Genomic DNA, 25,777 nt, shown 5'->3' with positions numbered 1-25,777 from the left:
GGTTCTCATAGAATATGTTTGTGCCAAATTTCACCGCAATTGATGCTTCTCTTAGCCAGTTATGGCCGATAAAGTAATTTTCTAAAGGGGACTTTATATGGGGGTTAAGGTCAATTATGGACCGATTCTTGTAAAATTTTACAAAGAGATTTAAGTTCTCATTAAACATGTTTGTGACAAATTTCACCGCAATTGATGCTTTTCTTAGCCAGTTATGGGCGATAAAGTCATTTTCTGCAGGAGACTTTATATGGGGGGTAGGGTCAATTATGGGCCTATCCTTATAAAATTTTACACAGAGATTTATGTTCCTATAAACATGTTTGTGCCGAATTTCACTGCTATTAACGCTTCTCTTATCCAGTTATGGGCGATAAAGTCATTTTCTGAAGGGGACTTTATATGGGGGGTAGGGTCAATTATGGACCGATCTTTATAAAATTCTACGAAGAGATTTATGTTTCATTAAAACATGTTTGTACCGAATTTCACCGCTATTGATGCTTTTCTTAGCCAGTTATGGGCGATAAAGTCATTTTCTGCAGGGGACTTTATATGGGGGGTAGGGTCAATTATGGGCCTATCATTATAAAATTTTACAAAGAGATTTATGTTCCCATAAAACATGTTTGTACCGAATTTCCCCGCTATTGCTTCTTCTCTTAGCCAGTTATGGGCCATAAAGTCATTTTCTGAAGGGGACTTTATATGGGGGGTAGGGTCAATTATGGGCCTATCCTTATAAAATTTTACAAAGAGATTTATGTTCCCGTAAAACATGTTTGTGCCGAATTTCACCGCTATTGATGCTTCCCTTAGCAAGTTATGAGCGATAAAGTCATTTTCTGAAGGGGGCCTTATATGGGGGCTAGGCGAAATCGTGGACCGATATTGCCCATTTTCAATACCAAACAAACTGCATCAACTATAAGTATCTGTGCAGCTCGCTAGCTACTTCCGTTTGGACTCTATCGTGTTTTCAACAGACAGACAGACAGACGGACAGACGGACAGACGGACGGACATGGCTAGATCGTCTTAGAATCTAATAAGGACCCAGAATATATATACTTTTATGGGTCTTAGACGAATATTTCAATGTGTTACAAACGGAATGACAAAAACAATATACCCCCCATCTTTTTTGATGGTGGGTATAAAAATAATTTGGGAGACAAAAATATAAAATACTTGAAAAAATTATATATAAAATTTCTCGAGATCTATTCACATAAAGGCCTAGAAAATATTGAAAATAACAATAACTAACTTTCCATTTCTTCCTTCTATTTCAGCCCCTCGATCGTGATCAACCCAACGGAAGACCCCAATGGCGATTTACAGTATTCGCTCAAGATGAAGGCGGTGAAGGTCTAGTGGGTTACGCCGATGTACAAGTAAATCTCAAAGATATTAACGATAATGCTCCCATATTCCCACAAGGTGTATACTTTGGAAATGTAACTGAAAATGGTACCGCTGGCATGGTGGTAATGACTATGACCGCCGTAGACTATGATGATCCCAATGAAGGGTCCAATGCCAAGCTAGTGTATTCTATAGAGAAAAATGTCATAGAAGAAGAAACAGGATCACCGATATTTGAAATTGAACCGGATACGGGTGTTATAAAGACTGCAGTATGTTGTTTGGATCGTGAACGTACACCAGACTATTCAATACAAGTGGTGGCGATGGATGGAGGGGGTCTTAAGGGGACGGGGACGGCTTCGATACGTGTTAAAGATATAAACGATATGCCGCCGCAATTTACGAAAGACGAATGGTTTACAGAAGTGGACGAAACGGATGGTACAAACACTGCCGGAAATGCCGATATTAACGGTGACCGTACACGATGAAGATGAAACGAATAAATTTCAATATAAAGTTATCGATAACAGTGGTTATGGTGCTGATAAATTTACCATGGTGAGAAATAATGATGGCACGGGTTCGCTGAAAATAGTACAACCTTTAGATTATGAGGATCAACTGCAATCGAATGGTTTCCGCTTTAGAATACAAGTCAATGATAAGGGAGAAGATAATGATAATGACAAATATCATGTAGCCTATTCATGGGTGGTGGTGAAACTAAGAGATATCAATGACAATAAACCTCACTTCGAAAGAGCCAATGTTGAAGTTTCAGTATTTGAAGACACCAAAGTGGGAACTGAACTGGAGAAATTCAAAGCCACTGATCCCGATCAGGGAGGACGTAGCAAGGTTTCCTATTCTATTGACAGATCTTCGGACAGACAACGACAATTTGCTATCAATCAAAATGGTTCGGTTACAATACAACGTTCTTTGGATCGTGAAGTAGTGCCCAGACATCAAGTGAAAATTTTAGCCATCGATGATGGTAGTCCACCCAAAACTGCTACCGCCACTTTAACGGTTATAGTGCAGGATATTAATGATAATGCTCCCAAGTTTTTGAAAGACTATCGTCCGGTTTTGCCGGAACATGTGCCGCCACGCAAGGTTGTGGAAATATTGGCCACTGATGATGATGATCGCTCGAAGAGCAATGGCCCACCATTCCAGTTCCGTTTGGATCCTAGTGCTGATGATATTATTCGAGCTTCGTTTAAGGTTGAACAAGATCAAAGTGAGTACATACTTTTTTTTACTGTTTTTTACTTTTACTGTTGTCTAGTTTTAGGAGTTTTTGTAATTAAGTTTATGAAGCATATTTTAAGGCTTTTAAAAATAAACTTTTAAATAAATTGGAATAGAATATTTATAAAACTGTTTACAGTTTTCTAACATAGAATTTTCTTTTATATTAGTCGAAGTTAAACTGAAAATACAGCATATTTTTAGGCTTTCATAGAAAATTGGAGTTTTAAAATCTAGTTTTAGTTAAATTGAGTTACAAATCAAGATTTTCAGTAAAATCATTGCAAAATTTTAGATTTTAGTGCAGTCTCTTTTTCGTATTAAAGAAAATTAAAAGCATAATTTTAGGCATATGTACTGAAATAAGACTTTAAGTGAAAAAACACTGATATTTAATTAAATATCAGTGTTTTTATTGTAATCTCAACATACTTTTAGGATTTTATTGATTAGTATAATCTGCTGCTATTTAAAGCATAATTTTGGGATTATTTAACTGAATGGTTGGTTAACGTGGTAGTTCACTGCACGCAAACAGTCAAGTAGAGTCTAAGAGACTCCGTTTTGAACATTTAACTGAATATGATTTTCATTAAAAACTTGATACGTTGTTAAAATTAGTATTGCATACTTTTAGGGTTTTATAGAATTAAATTTTTGAGCATATGTATAGGCGTATACATATGAAATTTAATTTGAAAACAAATTTAAATAGCTGCCTAGTAGTTCTCTATTATTCTTAAGCAAGTCAATTAAAATTAATTAAATTAAAAAATTTCTTACTTTAACAAATAGATAAGAGTTTCACACAAAATACATTTATTTATTCTTATGACAATTTCTTTTTTTCTTGTTACCAATAACCAAACCAAATCAAATAAACTAACTACTGACCATTGTCCATTACTATAACAATATTCAAAAAATGAAATTTACAATCAACATACTATTATATACAAACAAAAGAATAGAAAACAAACAGAAAAAAATTAAACTCTAAAATAAAATACAATATATATACTTATTTTACAAATGACAATATCTAATTGATATTCTCTAAAGCAAAAAAGTTAAAATCTATACAATAACCTCAAACTAGTTGAAACTAACAACAAAAAGAAGCAAATACTTAGTACGTAGATAAAAATGTAATGAAATAAAGTAAAATCCCACCATCAACTATGAATATTTTGCAGCAGAATAGTATGTGTAGTTAGTTTTATATATATAGTTTTTTTCAGTTTGGTTAGCAAATGAACTTTGATATTAAAATCCAATTATCAAATTTCAATAGTCAATGCCAAATAGAAAGGACAGCTGCTGTGTTATGCATTGAAATGTATAGAGATGGACAGGCGAACAGTAGGAAAGTGTGAAAAAGAAATGCAGACATTGTATATAGAAACAAGGTCGGTTACAGTTGGTATCTTACATTAGTCTATATTCTACAAATACAATGTTAATGTTGAATAGTTTTCTAAAACATACAGAATTTTCCAATTTAATTATTACTTTATTTAAGACTAGATTGTAATTTTTAAGAATTTGTAATTTTTTTTTAAATGTGTGTAACATTTTTTGACTTTTGCTGTAAAACAAACTAAAACAAATTCTTTGGTTTGAACTTCTTTCCCAGTAATACAGTTATTTTCTTTTATTATTGCGAATTGCATTACAAATTTTCAAAAACTATTGTTATTACTTGGTCATTGTAAGTCCCTGTAGTCTACTGCGTAACTACTGTTCTTTTCGTATAAAATATTGAAAAATAGATAATTTCTTTTTTTCTGAAAGGGGTGTTAAATGGTGGTATAATTGGTTAGAAGTGTAAAACCAAATTCAAGTAATTATCATAGAAAATAATGTTTAGTATGCCACAAAGATTAAGGAAATATGGAAGAAATATAAACTTCAATACAAGTGAAACTTTTGGTTATTATAAAGGAAGATATTAAGGAAGTTTAGGGACGAAATGTATAAATTTTACTTGTGTAAAATTTACATTGTGTAAAATTTGATTAAAAGAGTTTATATTCTAAATATCTAGAAATAAATTTAGACAAAATTCTGTTTCATTACATTAAAATTTTAATTGTTTACATATTTTAACTTATGTAAAGATCATTTTCAAAATTTCATTTAATTATCTTCAAAATTGCGACCTGTAGGTTGTTACAAGGTTTACAAGCCCTATTCGGGGGTTCCATTTTCAATAGGCTTCGTCTCTGATACAATAGAAGATCATGTACCAAATTTCATTGATTTATCTTTAAAATTGCGATCTGTAGTTTGATTACAAGGTTTACATAGACGGACGGACGGTTAGACGTACGGATAGACAGACAGATGGACGGACACAGCTAAGTCGACACAGAAAATAATTCTAAGCCGAATGGCATACTTTAAGGCGGGTATAGGACCAATATTATTGTGCGTTACAAACATCAGCACAAACCCAATATACCGTCTTTGGTTTTACAAGGTTTACATAGACGGACGGACGGACGGACGGTCAGACGTACGGATAGACAGACAGACAGACAGACGGATGGACACAGCTAAATCGACACAGAAAATGATTCTAAGCCGAATGACATACTTTAAGGCGGGTATAGGACTAATGTTATTGTGCGTTACAATCATCAGAACAAACCCAATATACCCTCCCTACGAGTGTAATTAATATTTTATAAATGCTTAAATAATTTTATTAATTTACTTGACATATTAAATTGTCTTCATAATTACATGTTTTTTACATCGTGTAAAGATAGGATATATAAATGCTTAAATATATGTATCTTAAATTGTCACAAGAGTGAAATTTACACAAGGTAAAATATGTAAATATTCACAAAAACGTGTAAAATTTAAAAATTATTTAAATTTTACACATATTTATTAATTTACATGATGTTTAAAATTGTTTACATTATTGACACATTTTTTTACATTGTGTAAAAAATTGACAAATATTCGAAATTAATAAAAATAAAGTAAAACTTACATATTTGAGTAAAATTGAACATATTTACTCTTAAATGTAATATTTACATCATAATGTAAACAAGGTAAAATATGTAAATATTCACAAAAACGTGTAAAATTTTGTAAATTATTAAAATTTTACATAGATTTATTAATTTACATGACGTATTAAATTTTACATTACTTACACATATTTTTACAATGCGTAAAGAATGGATAAATATTCGAAATTTAACAAAATTTAAGTTAAACTTACATATTTGAGCAAATATTTAACATATCTACTTTTATATGTAAAATTTACATCATAATGTAAACAAGCTAAAATATATATAAATATTCACAAAAACGTGTAAAATTTTGAAAATATTTTAAAGTTTACACATATTTATTAATTTGCATGACACATTCAATTGTTTACATTATTGACACATTTTTTTACATCGTTTAAAGTATGGATAAATATACGAAATTTAAAAAAATTAAATATAACTTACATATTTGAGCAAAATTTAACATATTTGCTTTTAAATGTAAAATTTACATCATAATGTAAACAAGGTAAAATATGTAAATATTCACAAGCACTTGAAAAATCTTAAAAATTATTAAATTTTATATTGATTTATTAACTTACATGAAGTATTAAATTGTTTACATTATTTACACGTTTTTTACATCGTGTAAAGAATGGATAAATATCCAAAATTTAACACATTAACATTTATATGTAAAATTTATATCATAATGTAAGCAAGATAAAATATGTAAATATTCACAAAAACGTGTAAAATTTTAAAAATTATTAATTTACATGACGTATTAAATTTTTACGTTATTTGCACATATTTTAACATCGCGTAAAGAATGGATAAAAATTCAAAATTTAACAGAATTTAAGTAAAACTTACATATTTGAGCAAAATTTAACATATTTACTTTTATATGTAAAATTTACATCATAATGTATAAAAGGTAATATATGTAAATATTCGCAAAAACGTGTAAAATTTTCAAAAAATACTTCAAAGTTTAAACAGATTTATTAATTGACATGACGCATTCAATTGTTTACATTATTTACAAATTTTTTATATCGTGTAAAGAATGTGTAAAAATTATAAATTAAAGTACTTAAAAAACTTAAAGTAGGAATTCGTATTTGACCAAAAATTTTAATATTTACACTATATACCATTACATAAAATGCTGACACCATAAAGTAAAAAATTTAAAGAAATTCGCGTTTTAAGTAATTAACTTGTGAAATGTTTAATATAACTCGTTGTTTACATTACTTATTGCCAGAAAATAATAATAGTTTGTATTATTTACATACATTTATATGTAAAAAATGGTAAAAATCCAAAAAAAATTTAAAATGGTAATTTAAGTAATTAACTTGTGAAATGTCTAATAAATTATATTGTTGACATAATTTACTAAGTAATTGAATAAAAAGTGCATTTTTGACACAATCGTTTAAAGAAAATCTTTATTTAAATTACATTATTTACACCAAATAAAAAGTGGAAATTTATCTTAATTAAGAATTAAACAAAAACTTAAAAGATTAGAAATTTTTATAAAATTCTTCAAAGCATAAAAATGTAACAATGCTTAAGTATTTTACCTAAAGTAAACAATGTAATTTAGTATCATTACTACATATTTTCTCAAAACTATATCAAAATCCTAATGGTTTTTCTCCACCCAATGCTCGACAATATTACCATAAATTTAAATCCATTTCATTTAAAACACAACAATAAATTTTAACAAACAACAAACTCAGAAGGGAATACATAGTGTAGAAAAAACAAACTACAACATGCTATTTATTTAGAGCTTAAAAACCCATTAAATTTTAATACAAACACTTTAGACACCGCCCTGCTCAAGCATCTTGCAGATGAAACTAGAAAAAAGAAATTAAAGATTTTTTGTGGATATTAAAACAGTACAATGATGTGTCAAATGATTTCAGACTTAACACTTGTTGGATTAAATACACACAAAAAATGAAACAGAAATAGAAATTTTTTAAATAAAATAATTACAAACAAAAAGTTATATAGACAGTCTTGCTATCTGTCGTTTGGTCGGTCAACATGCTCTGGCAAGCAAGGACAAAGTGAGGTTTGAATTAAGGTTAGCACTGTAGTGATTTTAGTTAAAATGTTTGCATCTATTGTTTCAATCATTATGAAAAAATATAAAAGGATTAAGAACATTACAAGGACTTAAATATAATAATAGAAATGTTGTTTTTGGAACATATAAATTAAATTATTCTCTTTCTTGTGGTATTACTCTTTTACAGAGGGTGCTAATGGTGATGGTATGGCTGTAATTTCCTCCTTAAGATCTTTCGATAGAGAACAACAAAAAGAGTATATGATTCCTATTGTCATTAAGGATCATGGTTCTCCAGCTATGACTGGCACCAGTACCCTGACCGTTATTATTGGAGATGTTAATGACAACAAAATGCAACCCGGTTCCAAGGATATTTTCGCTTACAATTATCAAGGTCAGTCACCGGATACTCAAATTGGTCGTGTTTATGTTTATGATTTGGATGATTGGGATTTGCCTGATAAGAAATTCTATTGGGAGTCACAAGAACATCCTCGCTTTAAATTGGATGAGGATTCGGGTATGATTACCATGAGAGCTGGTACCCGGGAGGGACGTTATCATTTGAGATTTAAGGTTTATGATCGCAAACATACCCAAACTGATGTACCCGCCAATGTTACTGTAACCGTTAGAGAAATACCCCATGAAGCTGTTATTAATTCCGGTTCCGTGAGACTTTCCGGCATAACCGATGAAGATTTTATACGTGTATGGAACTATAGAACACAATCGTTGAGTAGATCGAAAATGGATAGATTCCGTGATAAATTGGCAGATCTTTTGAATACCGATCGTGAAAATGTTGATATCTTTAGTGTTCAGCTTAAAAAGAAACATCCTCCTCTAACTGATGTCAGATTTTCAGCCCATGGTTCTCCTTATTATAAACCTGTCCGACTAAATGGTATTGTGTTAATGAATCGCGAGGAAATAGAAAAGGATGTGGGTATTAACATCACCATGGTGGGCATAGATGAGTGTTTATATGAAAATCAAATGTGTGAGGGTTCCTGTACCAATACTTTGGATATAAGTTCCCTTCCTTATATGGTAAATGCCAATAAAACTGCTTTAGTGGGTGTTAGGGTAGACACTTTGGCGGAGTGTACTTGTGGTGCCAGGAACTTCTCTAAACCTGAAAACTGCCGCAATACTCCTTGTTATAATGGTGGTCGCTGTGTGGATACTAGATTTGGTCCTCATTGTTCCTGTCCGGTAGGCTACACCGGACCAAGATGTCAACAAACTACCCGCAGTTTCCGTGGTAATGGTTGGGCTTGGTATCCTCCCCTGGAAATGTGTGATGATTCTCATTTGAGTTTGGAATTTATAACACGTAAACCAGATGGTTTGATTATTTACAATGGTCCCATTGTGCCACCCGAACGTGATGAAATGTTAATATCAGATTTTATATCCCTGGAATTGGAGCGAGGCTATCCTAGACTGTTAATAGATTTCGGTTCTGGTACCCTGGAGTTGAGAGTTAAAACGAAAAAGACTTTAGATGATGGTGAATGGCATCGTATTGATTTGTTCTGGGATAGTGAAAATGTGCGCATGGTAGTGGACTTCTGTAAATCGGCCGAAATTAGTGAAATGGAAGATGGTTCTTTACCTGAATTCGATGATATGTCATGTCAGGCTAGAGGAAATATACCACCATTCAATGAGTATCTCAATGTCAATGCTCCACTACAAGTGGGCGGTTTGTATCGTGAACAATTTGATCCTTCCTTATACTTCTGGCATTATACTCCTATGGCTAAAGGTTTTGATGGTTGTATACGCAATCTAGTGCATAATTCTAAGCTGTACGATTTAGCTCATCCCGGTCTCTCGCGCAACAGTGTTGCTGGTTGCCCTCAAACTGAAGAAGTGTGCGCACAATCCGAACAAACTGCCAGATGTTGGGAGCATGGTAACTGCGTTGGTTCCCTCTCCGAAGCCAGATGTCAGTGTCGTCCCGGCTGGACTGGTCCTGCTTGTAATATACCCACCATACCTACCACCTTCAAGCAACAGAGTTACGTTAAGTACGCCCTAAGCTTTGAACCCGACCGTTTTAGCACTCAAATCCAATTACGTTTCCGTACACGCGAACAACACGGTGAACTATTCCGTGTTAGTGATCAGCATAATCGTGAATATGGGATATTAGAGATTAAAGATGCTCGTTTACATTTCCGCTACAATTTGAATTCATTGCGTACTGAAGAGAAGGATTTATGGCTTAATGCAGTGGCTGTTGATGATGGCCAATGGCATGTGGTGCGTATAAATCGTTATGGCTCGGCGGCAACATTAGAGTTGGATGGTGGTGAGGGCCGTCGTTATAATGAAACGTTTGAATTTGTGGGCCATCAGTGGCTGTTGGTGGATAAACAGGAGGGCGTGTATGCTGGTGGTAAAGCTGAGTACACGGGTGTTCGTACATTTGAGGTTTATGCTGACTATCAGAAGAGTTGTTTGGATGATATACGGTAAGTGGTTTATTGGTTTGAAGCATTCTTTTTCGTAAGTGATTACAGTGGGTGATGGAAAAAAGCCACTTACAACATACATAAACTGAACTAGAACTGAGCTAGACTGAACTAACTGACTAAATTGAACTAGAACTGAACTAGAACTGAACTAGAACTGAACTAGAACTGAACTAAACTGAACTAGAACTGAACTAGAACTGAACTAGAACTGAACTAGAACTGAACTAGAACTGAACTAGAACTGAACTAGAACTGAACTAGAACTGAACTAGAACTGAACTAGAACTGAACTAGAACTGAACTAGAACTGAACTAGAACTGAACTAGAACTGAACTAGAACTGAACTAGAACTGAACTAGAACTGAACTAGAACTGAACTAGAACTGAACTAGAACTGAACTAGAACTGAACTAGAACTGAACTAGAACTGAACTAGAACTGAACTAGAACTGAACTAGAACTGAACTAGAACTGAACTAGAACTGAACTAGAACTGAACTAGAACTGAACTAGAACTGAACTAGAACTGAACTAGAACTGAACTAGAACTGAACTAGAACTGAACTAGAACTGAACTAGAACTGAACTAGAACTGAACTAGAACTGAACTAGAACTGAACTAGAACTGAACTAGAACTGAACTAGAACTGAACTAGAACTGAACTAGAACTGAACTAGAACTGAACTAGAACTGAACTAGAACTGAACTAGAACTGAACTAGAACTGAACTAGAACTGAACTAGAACTGAACTAGAACTGAACTAGAACTGAACTAGAACTGAACTAGAACTGAACTAGAACTGAACTAGAACTGAACTAGAACTGAACTAGAACTGAACTAGAACTGAACTAGAACTGAACTAGAACTGAACTAGAACTGAACTAGAACTGAACTAGAACTGAACTAGAACTGAACTAGAACTGAACTAGAACTGAACTAGAACTGAACTAGAACTGAACTAGAACTGAACTAGAACTGAACTAGAACTGAACTAGAACTGAACTAGAACTGAACTAGAACTGAACTAGAACTGAACTAGAACTGAACTAGAACTGAACTAGAACTGAACTAGAACTGAACTAGAACTGAACTAGAACTGAACTAGAACTTAACTAGAACTGAACTAGAACTGAACTTGAACTGAACTTGAACTGAACTTGAACTGAACTAGAACTGAACTAGAACTGAACTAGAACTGAACTAGAACTGAACTAGAACTGAACTAGAACTGAACTAGAACTGAACTTGAACTGAACTAGAACTGAACTAGAACTGAACTAGAACTGAACTAGAACTGAACTAGAACTGAACTAGAACTGAACTGGAACTGAACTAGAACTGAACTAGAACTGAACTAGAACTGAACTAGAACTGAACTAGAACTAGAACTGAACTAGAACTGAAGTAGAACTGAACTTGAACTGAACTAGAACTGAACTAGAACTGAACTAGAACTGAACTAGAACTGAACTAGAACTGAACTAGAACTGAACTAGAACTGAACTAGAACTGAACTAGAACTGAACTAGAACTGAACTAGAACTGAACTAGAACTGAACTAGAACTGAACTAGAACTGAAGTAGAACTGAACTAGAACTGAACTAGAACTGAACTAGAACTGAACTAGAACTGAACTAGAACTGAACTAGAACTGAACTAGAACTGAACTAGAACTGAACTAGAACTGAACTAGAACTGAACTAGAACTAGAACTGAACTAGAACTGAACTAGAACTGAACTAGAACTAGAACTGAACTAGAACTGAACTAGAACGGAAAACCTCCTAAAATATTATAGTTATATCACTCACTGTATATTTTATACATCTGTCGCATTAACAGCCACCAAAAAAGCTGAATTAATCTGACAATGTTTTTACACAGAATTTTCACTTGTATCAAGGTTTTAACATTTTTACTTCATACTTTTCTTCTCACATATAGACTTGAGGGTAAACATTTACCTTTGCCACCTGCCATGAATGGTACACAATGGGGTCAGGCCACAATGGCGCGTAATTTGGAAAAGAACTGTCCATCGAATAAACCATGTTCAAATGTCATTTGTCCAGATCCATTTGAATGTGTTGATTTATGGAATGAATATGAGTGCACGTAAGTTTTTCTCTTCTTACAAAGAAACATTTACATACATACCTATGTATTTTTATGTTTACTATTTTTTTGGTTTTTGTTAATGTAGTTTTGTCTTCTTTATGTCATTTTTTCGTTTTTCATTTGAAACTATATTATACGTTTTCATAGCTTTTAGCTAAAGAAATTTAAATCGAAATTGCATCATCTTTTTCAGTTGTTCAACATTTAATTTCATTAAAATAATTGATTTTTATAAATTTGCAAAAAAAAAAAAATATATATATATATATTGAAGATAATTTGTTATTCCAAACTGTTTTAAAACCTTGAATTTTAAGTTGATGAAAACTCAAACCTATAGATACATGGATATACAATACAAATGTAAAGTTTGTTTGTTGTGAAAATTTTAATTAATTACAACACACTGTTTAACACTGACAGTCATCCTACAAATGAAAGAATATTTTGTTATTTGAAATGAAATTCTAGGATTTAGGAGTATGTATGTAATTATATATCGTTGTCTTAGCTGCACTTTTAGATAATCAATGCATTAGAGATTATCAGAAATGATCATTAAAAAATATATTTTTTAGAAAATTTGTATGAATTTTAGATATTATTAAATTGTATTCGGTTTTAAAAAATAATTCTTGGATATTTAAAAACAATATTTTTAATTAGTTGGAAATTTATAAAGGAAACCCAAGGTTTACGTTTTACTTAGCTGGTATTACATATTATACAAATGTTTAAAAGAATTCTAAAAACTTAAAAAAATAACCAAGAGTCTTGAGTTTTAATTTTAAAAGTCATTAGAGTCTCAAATAAAGAAACTTTCATATCTTTTCAAATCAAACATTTGTTAGCAGATTATGCTCAATAAAATTAATATAATAAACCTCTAATTTTTACAGTAAATCTGAATATAGTAGCACATTTTTTACTCTAAATCTAAGCTATGTATAACAAAACATTATTTATTAAACTTCAGTTATTTAATCTTAACTGACCCACACTTAAGTTTTTTACCTGTTTGTTGGAAAACTGGTTTTCTGTGAACAAAAGATAACGTACCTGTAAAAAAAAAAATATATAAAAATGTAAATTAGGGAAAATATTATAAAAAGAAACACAATACACCTTTCATTATAACACTTCATGCTAATCATTTTCTAAAGAGAACGTCATTATTTCAAATTCATTATCATCACCACTTACTTTCATATTCATCACAATTTTAATTATTTTTGAAAATTAAATTTCTTGGTATCATCTTCAACAATACATTTCATAAAAATACATTTTTCCCATTAACAATCATATCTCCCATTAACAATCATATCTCTTACATACAAAACCATTCGAAACTTGGTGAGAAAACCAACTACACCAGCAATTTTAGAATATACATTTTCACCACCTGTATATACAAAATAAAAAATATTGAGTTTTCAGTAAAAAAATACCCATTGATTTAATGCACAGCTTTATGTTATCTTAAAAAATATTTCAGTTTATCATTTAATTTAAAGCACCATTACAAGCCGGCTTAACGAAAATGGAAATATTTAAGGATACAAGATAAACTGGAAATTAATTAGAACTGGACTAGAACTGAACTAGAACTGAACTAGAACTGAACCAGAACTGAACTAGAACTGAACTAGAACTGAACTAGAACTGAACTAGAACTGAACTAGAACAGAACTGAACTAGAACTGAACTAGAACTGAACTAGAACTGAACTAGAACTGAACTAGAACTGAACTAGAACTGTACTAGAACTGAACTAGAACTGAACTAGAACTGAACTAGAACTGAACTAGAACTGAACTAGAACTGAACTAGAACTGAACTAGAACTGAACTAGAACTGAACTAGAACTGAACTAGAACTGAACTAGAACTGAACTAGAACTGAACTAGAACTGAACTAGAACTGAACTAGAACTGAACTAGAACTGAACTAGAACTGAACTAGAACTGAACTAGAACTGAACTAGAACTGAACTAGAACTGAACTAGAACTGAACTAGAACTGAACTAGAACTGAACTAGAACTGAACTAGAACTGAACTAGAACTGAACTAGAACTAGAACTGAACTAGAACTGAACTAGAACTGAACTAGAACTGAACTAGAACTCAACTAGAACTCAACTAGAACTTAACTAGAACTTAACTAGGACTGAGCAAAATCTCAACTAAACTTAAAGTATCATATTCTTATTTGAGGACATTTAAGTTAAGCTTCATTTTCATTTAAGCAAATCATTTTATATTATAATTAAAAGCAAAATCAATGATCATTAATTTTTACTAATTATTTTGTACAGACCAAATTTTTAAAAAGTTGTGATTCTAATTTAGCCATTAAATGTGTTTCATGAGTTGTTTTTGTATTATTTGTCGTTTAAACCTACTCAATATCGACAAATTTCACTAAAATTTTCTTTAATCATTTTTGAAAATGTGTCGTTCTATTTTTTTTCTCTCTTAACTAAATAAATCGTATGTACTGTAAATTACTTTATTAAAACAATGTCATCACATCGTTAAAATAGTTGCGGCGAAGGACGTGTTATGTCACCGGATGCTAAAGGTTGTATGGATCGTAATGAATGTTTGGATTTGCCTTGTTTAAATGGGGCAACATGTATAAATCTAGAGCCAAGACTGCGTTATCGTTGTATATGTCCCGATGGTTTCTGGGGTGAAAATTGTGAATTGGTGCAAGAAGGACAAACGTTAAAATTGAGCATGGGCGCTTTAGCGGCAATATTAGTTTGCTTGCTGATCATATTAGGTGAGCATAATGAAGATTTTAAATAATTCATATGAACTGAAAAGAAAACTACTAGCGCTCTTATGTGTACATCTAAATATTAATGTCTGCAGCAGAAAGTGAAGAGAACGTTTGCTTAATTACAAAAATACAGAAATGGGGAGGAAAGCAAAAAACTATAGCATACTTTAAGGAAATTTTAATAATAGTAAAATGCAGCCAATAACCATTCTTTTAAGTATGCTAATTTGTTTTTGTAACTGATATTTTTGTATTTTTTTATACCCAAACAATTTCTCTTCTCTTTTTGTCTATAACTCTATTCATACATTGTTTGAATCTTTTCAAATTCCCAATTCAATGTGTTTAGTTTTTATTCATGTGTATGTGTTTTTCATATCGTTTATTTTATATGTGTGTTAGTATTGGTGTTTAGTGCAAATATTAGCTTTAATTAAATAAAAACACCAATTTTAATTTGTTCCCTTTATAATTTGCACCATTAGCTTCTTTTACAAACAAATCAAAAAATAATCTAATTGAAATTTATCATCATAATCATTTAACCATTCATTCGATTCATTATTAAACCAAATTCGTGTAATAGACCAACAACATTCATCATCTGATTCAATCATTCATTTATCCATGCATTAAAATCGTGTCCTACTTTTATTTAAGCGCCATATTTAGCATCCTTTAACAAATATCTCCATATACATATATTGTATATTTATTTAACTTTTATTAAATAAAACAAAATTTTTTTGCATGTCATTTTCACATTTTATAGAAAGCAAATATTTATACATTTAGTTGAAATTTAAATCATTTATCATCATAAAAAACGAATTCAAAATTAAATTTAATTATTTGTTTCTCCATTTACAATACCATGATTCGACATCATCATTCATTCATTGTAGTGACCATAAACTGATTTGTTTCATTTTATTCTTATCGCATACCAATTCTTTTCTCCTTAGCATTTAAGCATAATAATCATCAATATTATATATTCTTATAGAATTAGTGTGAATGAATGAAAGCTAAAGATTAAAAATAATTACAAGAGTCGACCGAGTTCACTAGACTAGCAAACGGGGAAGCTGTATAAGAACTAGAAATGATATATTACTGAAACTCTTAAATCTAAATTAGAAATTAATCTACAATGAGCTAGGAACTAGAACCTGAAACTAGAACTGAACTAGAACTAGAACTGGAAAGCTGAACTAGAATGAACTAGAACTGAACTAGAACTAAGAACTGAACTAGAACTGAACTAGAACTGAACTAGAACTGAACTAGAACTGAACTAGAACTGAACTAGAACTGAACTAGAACTGAACTAGAACTGAACTAGAACTGAACTAGAACTGAACTAAACTGAACTAGAACTGAACTAGAACTGAACTAGAACTGAACTAGAACTGAACTAGAACTGAACTAGAACTGAACTAGAACTGAACTAGAACTGAACTAGAACTGAACTAGAACTGAACTAGAACTGAACTAGAACTGAACTAGAACTGAACTAGAACTGAACTAGAACTGAACTAGAACTGAACTGGAACTGAACTAGAACTGAACTAGAACTGAACTAGAACTGAACTAGAACTCAACTAGAACTGAACTAGAACTGAACTAGAACTGAACTAGAACTGAACTAGAACTGAACTAGAACTGAACTAGAACTGAACTAGAACTGAACTAGAACTGAACTAGAACTGAACTAGAACTGAACTAGAACTGAACTAGAACTGAACTAGAACTGAACTAGAACTGAACTAGAACTGAACTAGAACTGAACTAGAACTGAACTAGAACTGAACTAGAACTGAACTAGAACTGAACTAGAACTGAACTAGAACTGAACTAGAACTGAACTAGAACTGAACTAGAACTGAACTAGAACTGAACTAGAACTGAACTAGAACTGAACTAGAACTGAACTAGAACTGAACTAGAACTGAACTAGAACTGAACTAGAACTGAACTAGAACTGAACTAGAACTGAACTAGAACTGAACTAGAACTAGAACTGAACTAGAACTGAACTAGAACTGAACTAGAACTGAACTAGAACTGAACTAGAACTGAACTAGAACTGAACTAGAACTGAACTAGAACTGAACTAGAACTGAACTAGAACTGAACTAGAACTGAACTAGAACTGAACTAGAACTGAACTAGAACTGAAATAGGACTAGAACTAGAACAAGAGCAGAACTAGAACTGAACTAGAACTGAACTAGAACTGAACTGAACTAGAACTGAACTAGAACTGAACTAGAAACTGAACTAGAACTGAACTAGAACTGAACTAGAACTGAACTAGAACTGAACTAGAACTGACTAGAACTGACTAGAACTGAACTAGAACTGAACTAGAACTGAACTAGAACTGAACTAGAACTTGAACTAGAACTGAACTAGAACTGAACTAGAACTGAACTAGAACTGAACTAGAACTGAACTAGAACTGACTACCTAGAAACTGAACTAGAACTGAACTAGAAACTGAACTAGAACTGAACTAGAACTGAACTAGAACTGAACTAGAACTGAACTAGAACTGAACTAGAACTGAACTAGAACTGAACTAGAACTGAACTAGAACTGAACTAGAACTGACTAGAACTGAACTAGAACTGAACTAGAAACTGAACTAGAACTGAACTAGAACTGAACTAGAACTGAACTAGAACTGAACTAGACTTGAACTAGAACTGAACTAGAACTGAACTAGAACTGAACTAGACTGAACTAGAACTGAACTAGAACTGAACTAGAACTGAACTAGAACTGAACTACTGAACTAGAACTGACTAGAACTGAACTAGAACTGAACTAGAACTGAACTAGAACTGAACTAGAACTGAACTAGAACTAGAACTGAACTAGAACTGAACTAGAACTGAACTAGAACTATACTAGAACTGAACTAGAACTGTACTAGAACTGTACTAGAACTGAACTAGAACTGAACTGGAACTGAACTGAAACTGAACTCAACGGGTTTTTTAGGCTTCCTACATATGTTTAACATATTCTTTAATTTTCATCCATGTTTTAGTATAGATTTTTTAATAATTGTATAAAAATTTTTGTTTTAACAGGTAAATAGTTTAAGGTAGGTAAAGAAAAATATAAGTGTGTAAAAATGTGTGTAACAGATATTTTCCAATTGGTTTTATTTTATAATTCGAATTGTGGATTTCTTGCAGTGAATCTAAGTGTTCAGAAACTACTCAGTTAAATGTTGAAGGACTTCTTCATTGCTTTTAGGATTATTTAAAAATACAAAACTATAGCAGACTTTAGGGTGATGGAGAGCAAAAGTCATTATATCTTAAGATTTAATATATTTTTTTGCAAATTTATAAAAATATACATAACATTCAGGGCACTATTAATGGCAATTCCTCCATTAAGGATTATCTATTGCACATTTAGCTTTCAAAGCTTTATAAAAATATATTTAATGAAAACGAAATAAACGAACCAAAAAGCATAAAGAAAACAAGGATTTATAGCAAAAATCAAATTCAACTTCATTCACATAAATGTTAATTTCAATCGTATATCTTTTTGTATGCAACATCAATATCATACATAAACACAGATGTCCTGCTGGTTTCAAAATCTCTGGCAGTACATGTGTCAATGACAATGAATGTTTACTATTTCCTTGTCGCAATGGTGGTCGTTGTCGTGACTATCATCCGCCCAAAAAATATGAATGTCAATGTCCGATGGGCTTTACGGGTATGCATTGTGAATTGGAATTATTGGCATCGGGTGTATTGACACCGTCACGTGATTTTATAATTGCTCTTGTTTTGTGTTCAGCAACATTGATACGTAAGTATTTATATTTTTGATATAGTTTATTATTTGGTTGTAAGATTTATGGTAGATTTATGATAAAATAAAAGGGAGGTAAGTAATTTAATGAATTAATTGTGATTATTTATTAAAATCCTAAAAGTAGGCAATGTTTTGTTAATGTTAAGAGTATGAGTATAATTACTTTGTAGTTTTAAGTAATTATAAGAAATTCGGTTTTAATAGCCAGTAACAATTTCATTATAGGTATTAATTAATATGTACATATATTTTTATTGAGAAGTTTATTAGTGCTTCTTGCAGTTTTTTCCAAAATTAATTTTAAATCATACAATGATTTAATACAAAAAAAATTTATATAATTTAATTATTTTTATTACAATCATTAATGATTTCTCGTTTTCATTTTAATAAGTTTTCAGCAGTATAAAAACAACGATAAAAATGAAATAATCAAGACGACTCCTTCAAGTTTATTGCAATTATGCCACACAATACAACAGCGTATTTTTTGCAACATGTTAAATTTTATAAACTTTTTATGATCCCTGCAGTTTGGGATGGCTGAACCCAACCAGCGACATCACATTTTATTCACAGAATTAGCTCTGTGACTAGTTATGACTTATTCAACTCTATGTTGCAATAAATTGATCCTTCTGGTAGTTAAAGTATCCCACTGTATGTAAACATATTGTCTGAAAAGGATACGAGGACCTCTTGTAATACTGCTGGGATATTACTTTTCCATTTAAGTGTTATATATCTGTATGTATTTCAATATGCCTACGTGTGCGTGGCTTTACGTTGTCCTTTAAAACTCATTAATTGAAATATATAAAGTGCAGCGTGAAATACGCTTCGACTACTCGAACACTTTGTTTTATATCGTTGGATATTTTTATTTATTCATTTTTTTTTTGTTGTTAACCCCTTCACAATTTCGTTAATTAATTTTTAACAGTTAAAGCTTAACAATATTAAAAACTTATTCAAAAATTGCAACAAGAACAACAACGTCAGCAATCAACAACAAGTAAGAAATTATAGTAGGGCGAGGCCGACAATATAATATACCCTCTGCCGGTTATAAAAATAAAATGTGATTTATTTTTCATAATGAAGCATTTAAGTGGATTTGTAACTTGCCTCAGATATACTTAAGCCATTTATTGTTGAATTAAATTGTGGACATTTAAGTCATATTTTGTAGGGATCTTTGTATAGGGTCTAGGGTCAAATGAGGCTCTATAATTATAAAATTCATGAGGGTTATCAAGGCTAGTGCAGAACTTGGCTTTGCAGCTTTTTGTCGAGATCCGAGTATGTTAAATATAATTATGGATTTAAAATCCCTATTCGGCGGGTTCAGTTGTATGGGGGCTAGGTGAAATAATGGACCAACACAATAGAAGACCATGCACCAAATTTCATTAAATTATCTTCAAAATTGAGAAATGTAGTTTGATTACAAAGTTTACATGGACGGACGGACGGTCAGACAGACGGACGGTCAGACGGAAGGACATAAATAAATCGACTCAGAAAATTATTCTAAGCCAATTGGTATACTTTAAGGTGGTTATAGGACCAATATTATTGTGCGTTACAAACATCAGCACAAATCCAATATACCCTCCCCACTAAAGTAAAATACACAAGAAAATAAACTTTTCGGCTGAAATATGGAGGAAAAAAGCAACATGCCACAAATTGAAAACAAAAAAAAACAAAACTATGTATTTTTCTTCACATACATAATGAGGCAGAAATAATTATAAAGAATAATGATTTTTTCAATATTTTATATTTACAAAAAAAAAAATATATAGTGTTTTATAAGTAAATATATGTATAACCAGAGTAATTATTTTTTTTTGCTGTACAGAAGGTTTATTAAAAGAAAGTTTCATTTAAAAGGTGTTTTATTAAAAAGCTATAATTTAAAACAAATCAATATTTTACTGAAAAAGGCAATAGCTTACAGAATTTGGACCTTACATGATTTCAACAGATGGACAACATGGTTAGATCATCTGAGAAGTCCCTTTAATGGAAGTTAATAGTATTTCGAAATTTTGCTTTTCCCATCTACTTTACATAGTGCATAGATTCTCCACATAAATCAAATATTATTTTTTTCTGAAAAAAAGAAAAAATCAAACTTTTTTAAAGCATAACTCAACTGTGAAATAATGCAGAGAAATTTAAAACTTTTTTTAAAACAAATATCGCTGACAAAAACAATATAAATTAAATTAATATTTAATTGTTTTATTGCGCATTTAAAAAAAAAAAAAAAAAAACGATAAACATGTTGTAGACACATATCACAACAACGTTGAAAAGCTTATAAAATAATGATAATGAATATTGTATAAATTTTATTTAAAAAAGTTTTAAATAAAACAGCCAAAAAAAAAAACACAATCATACTTTGAGGGGTGTTAGTGAACTTTAAAATAATTTATAGCTTACTTTAAAGGTTTTAATGTCAAAAATGAACAAATGCATTAATTTTATACAAAGCATTAAGCAAACGTCTGAATTGTTTTAAATATATTTAAATAACTTTTACTTTTGGCACTAACGTTCGTAAAAGAATTAAAGCTAAATTTTTGTTAAAACTAAAGCCCTAAAATAGGCAACAAAAGTTTTTGTTTAACATAATATGTTAACTAACTTCAGAATTATTTTAAAACGTATTAATATTGCAATAGCATTAAAGGAAAACTTTATATAGTTTAAATTTACAACGACTACAGGAAATTTCTTACACAAATAATAATAAAACCAAACCTTTAGTTTTGTTCATAACTTGTAACAACTACATCTTCCATAATTTATAAAAAGAAACTCCAAAAGTGCATATTTTAGGGGATTAACAATTTAACTGAAATTTATTTTCGAAATAACAAACAAAAGCAAGTTTAATGCATTACTAATGCCTTGTTTTCCAACCTCAGCAGCAAGTAAGACAATAGAAAAAAGTTTTGCTTAATTTTCCTTAAGCTATGCCCAAATTCTTAAACTATTTTTTGTTAGTATTAAAGAAAAAATTAAAAAAAAATTGCAAAATTACTATAGTCTACATAATTTTTCTATTAAACGATTTTAAGTTTCATTCCAATGAACTCCTTAGAGCATGTTGTACAATTCAGTTTTTCTAGTCTATGTCTATTTACCTTTAGCTAAAATTTTAACAAGTCAAAGTATGCAACAAAAATTCTTGGGATTTTTTAATTCAAATGCAAAAAATTAGTCGATGTTTTGTTAACATTTTTGTTCAACAAGTTAAATTTAGTTTTACAATGTATTCCTAATTGTAGTTTTAATTAAGCACTCTTGGTAGTTTAAGTTAAGGTCTCTTAGAATTTCAGGAGTTATTTCATCATTGCTTTGCATAAGTTCAAAGTCAATTGTTTGAAAATTATTACTTATTTTGCTTTGAAATCAAATACAATTAACGTAGGTTTCCTAAATTAATCAAGTTTTAATCAAAAATTGTATTAGTTCCACAACTATTTCTAGAACGCATGATTATTGTGATAATGAATGAATGAATGAATAAATAAATAAATAAATAAATAAATATAGCCTGTACTCGTTCTACTTTGGCGTTAAGACCAATGATTTTTGTTCGAAATTGTCACCTTCGGAACTGGTTCTGAGGAAGCGTTATGGAGTCGACACTCATTCTTTGGAACGTTTCTGGAACTAGTTCTTTAATCAATGACTTTTGTTCGAATTTGTCAACCTCGGAACTAGTTCTAGGGAAGCTTTCGAGAACGTATACGCTTAATTAATTTAAAATAGTTATTTGTTCAGCGCATAAGCACCAATTTAGAGAAACTGTTAAGGTATTATTAATATTGTAACCAATTTTATTAAGAAAACTTACATATCAATGTCTTATCTTAAATTCATGATCATTCTGCCGCACGTTAATATATACTACTTTTTTTGTACAGGATATACAAAACCAGCAGCTAACTTTCCATTTTCCCGGTACAATCCAATGAGGAATATTTTTAATTCTTTTAATTCAGTTGTATGCAGAAATATACATATGATTGCGTTTTCTATTTCCATAAAAATAAGTTTAAATTTTTTTTATTTTTTGTTCAATTCTATTTCAGTTCTAGTTCAGTTCTAGTTCAGTTCTAGCTCAGTTCTAGTTCAGTTCTAGTTCAGTTCTAGTTCTGTTCTAGTTCTGTTCTAGTTCAGTTCTAGTTCTGTTCTAGTTCTGTTCTAGTTCTGTTCTAGTTCTGTTCTAGTTCTGTTCTAGTTCTGTTCTAGTTCTGTTCTAGTTCTGTTCTAGTTCTGTTCTAGTTCTGTTCTAGTTCTGTTCTAGTTCTGTTCTAGTTCTGTTCTAGTTCTGTTCTAGTTCTGTTCTAGTTCTGTTCTAGTTCTGTTCTAGTTCTGTTCTAGTTCTGTTCTAGTTCTGTTCTAGTTCTGTTCTAGTTCTGTTCTAGTTCTGTTCTAGTTCTGTTCTAGTTCTGTTCTAGTTCTGTTCTAGTTCTGTTCTAGTTCTGTTCTAGTTCTGTTCTAGTTCTATTCTAGCTCTGTTCTAGTTCTGTCTAGTTTTGTTCTAGTTCTGTTCTAGTTCTGTTCTAGTTCTGTTCTAGTTCTGTTCTAGTTCTGTTCTAGTTCTGTTCTAGTTCTGTTCTAGTTCTGTTCTAGTTCTGTTCTAGTTCTGTTCTAGTTCTGTTCTAGTTCTGTTCTAGTCTGTTCTAGTTCTGTTCTAGTTCTGTTCTAGTTCTGTTCTAGTTCTGTTCTAGTTCTGTTCTAGTTCTGTTCTAGTTCTGTTCTAGTTCTGTTCTAGTTCTGTTCTAGTTCGTTCTAGTTCTGTTCTAGTTCTGTTCTAGTTCTGTTCTAGTTCTGTTCTAGTTCTGTTCTAGTTCTGTTCTAGTTCTGTTCTAGTTCTGTTCTAGTTCTGTTCTAGTTCTGTTCTAGTTCTGTTCTAGTTCTGTTCTAGTTCTGTTCTAGTTCTGTTCTAGTTTGTTCTAGTTCTGTTCTAGTTCTTTCTTTCTAGTTCTGTTCTAGTTCTGTTCTAGTTCTGTTCTAGTTCTGTTCTAGTTCTATTCTAGTTCTGTTCTAGTTCTGTTCTAGTTCTGTTCTAGTTCTGTTCTAGTTCTGTTCTAGTTCTGTTCTAGTTCTGTTCTAGTTCTGTTCTAGTTCTGTTCTAGTTCTGTTCTAGTTCTGTTCTAGTTCTGTTCTAGTTCTGTTCTAGTTCTGTTCTAGTTCTGTTCTAGTTCTGTTCTAGTTCTGTTCTAGTTCTGTTCTAGTTCTGTTCTAGTTCTGTTCTAGTTCTGTTCTAGTTCTGTTCTAGTTCTGTTCTAGTTCTGTTCTAGTTCTGTTCTAGTTTGTTCTAGTTCTGTTCTAGTTCTGTTCTAGTTCTGTTCTAGTTCTGTTCTAGTTCTGTTCTAGTTCTGTTCTAGTTCTGTTCTAGTTCTGTTCTAGTTCTGTTCTAGTTCTGTTCCTAGTTCTGTTCTAGTTCTGTTCTAGTTCTGTTCTAGTTCTGTTCTAGTTCTGTTCTAGTTCTGTTCTAGTTCTGTTCTAGTTCTGTTCTAGTTCTGTTCTAGTTCTGTTTCTAGTTCTGTTCTAGTTCTGTTCTAGTTCTGTTCTAGTTCTGTTCTAGTTCTGTTCTAGTTCTGTTCTAGTTCTGTTCTAGTTCTGTTCTAGTTCTGTTCTAGTTCTGTTCTAGTTCTGTTCTAGTTCTGTTCTTAGTTCTGTTCTAGTTCTGTTCTAGTTCTGTTCTAGTTCTGTTCTAGTTCTGTTCTAGTTCTTTCTAGTTCTGTCTAGTTCTGTTCTAGCTTCTGTTCTAGTTCTGTTCTAGTTCTAGTTCAGTTTGTCTAGTTCTGTTCTAGTTCTGTTCTAGTTATCTAGTTCTGTTTAGTTTGTTCTAGTTCTGTTCTAGTTCTGTTCTAGTTCTGTTCTAGTTCTGTTCTAGTTTCTGTTCTAGTTCTGTTCTAGTTCTGTTCTAGTTCTGTTCTAGTTCTGTTCTAGTTCTGTTCTAGTTCTGTTCTAGTTCTGTTCTAGTTCTGTTCTAGTTCTGTTCTAGTTCTGTTCTAGTTCTGTTCTAGTTCTGTTCTAGTTCTGTTCTAGTTCTGTTCTAGTTTGTTCTAGTTCTGTTCTAGTTCTGTTCTAGTTCTGTTCTAGTTCTGTTCTAGTGTTCTAGTTCTGTTCTAGTTCTGTTCTAGTTCTGTTCTAGTTCTGTTCTAGTTCTGTTCTAGTTCTGTTCTAGTTCTGTTCTAGTTCTGTTCTAGTTCTGTTCTAGTTCTGTTCTAGTTCTGTTCTAGTTCTGTTCTAGTTTGTTCTAGTTCTGTTCTAGTTCTGTTCTAGTCTGTTCTAGTTCTGTTCTAGTTCTGTTCTAGTTCTGTTCTAGTTCTGTTCTAGTTCTGTTCTAGTTCTGTTCTACTTCTGTTCTATTCTGTTCTAGTTTGTTCTAGTTCTAGTTCTGTTCTAGTTCTGTTCTAGTCTGTTCTAGTATGCCTTTCTAGTTCTTGTTCTAGTTCTGTTCGTAGTTCTGTTCTAGTTCTTTTCCTAGTTCTGTTCTAGTTTCTGTTCTAGTTTGTTCTAGTTCTGTTCAGTTCTGTTCTAGTTCTGTTTCTCTATTTTCTAGTTCTGTTCTCGTTCTGTTCTAGTTCTGTTCTAGTTCTTCTTCTAGTTCTGTTCCAGTGTGAACAGTTGCCTATTATCAGATTGCAGAATTTTTTAAATTGTTATAAAAATCCATTAATCTTTTTTAACATTTAAACTTATAAATTTAGTACTACATTTTAATA

General features: G+C 31.4%; 1 protein-coding gene across 1 annotated transcript in view; it reads left to right on the top strand.

Moving 5' to 3' along the window:
- LOC119606754 (neural-cadherin-like) overlaps window positions 1-25,777 on the top strand; it is a 183,223-nt gene that overhangs the window by 152,701 nt on the left and 4,745 nt on the right. Inside the window, 5 exon segments of the mRNA XM_037960312.1 lie at window positions 1,296-1,817; window positions 1,819-2,620; window positions 7,943-10,244; window positions 12,196-12,366; window positions 14,917-15,158. Of these exon segments, the coding sequence (XP_037816240.1) occupies window positions 1,296-1,817; window positions 1,819-2,620; window positions 7,943-10,244; window positions 12,196-12,366; window positions 14,917-15,158 (4,039 nt within the window).

The sequence above is a fragment of the Lucilia sericata genome, unplaced genomic scaffold (genome assembly GCF_015586225.1).
Source record: "Lucilia sericata isolate MDLA Ls3-8-SP2 unplaced genomic scaffold, ASM1558622v1 Contig000618F_arrow, whole genome shotgun sequence".
NCBI classification, from domain to species: Eukaryota; Metazoa; Arthropoda; class Insecta; order Diptera; family Calliphoridae; genus Lucilia; species Lucilia sericata.
Note: the sequence above shows the minus strand (reverse complement) of the source record. Positions and strands in the feature narration are given on the sequence as shown.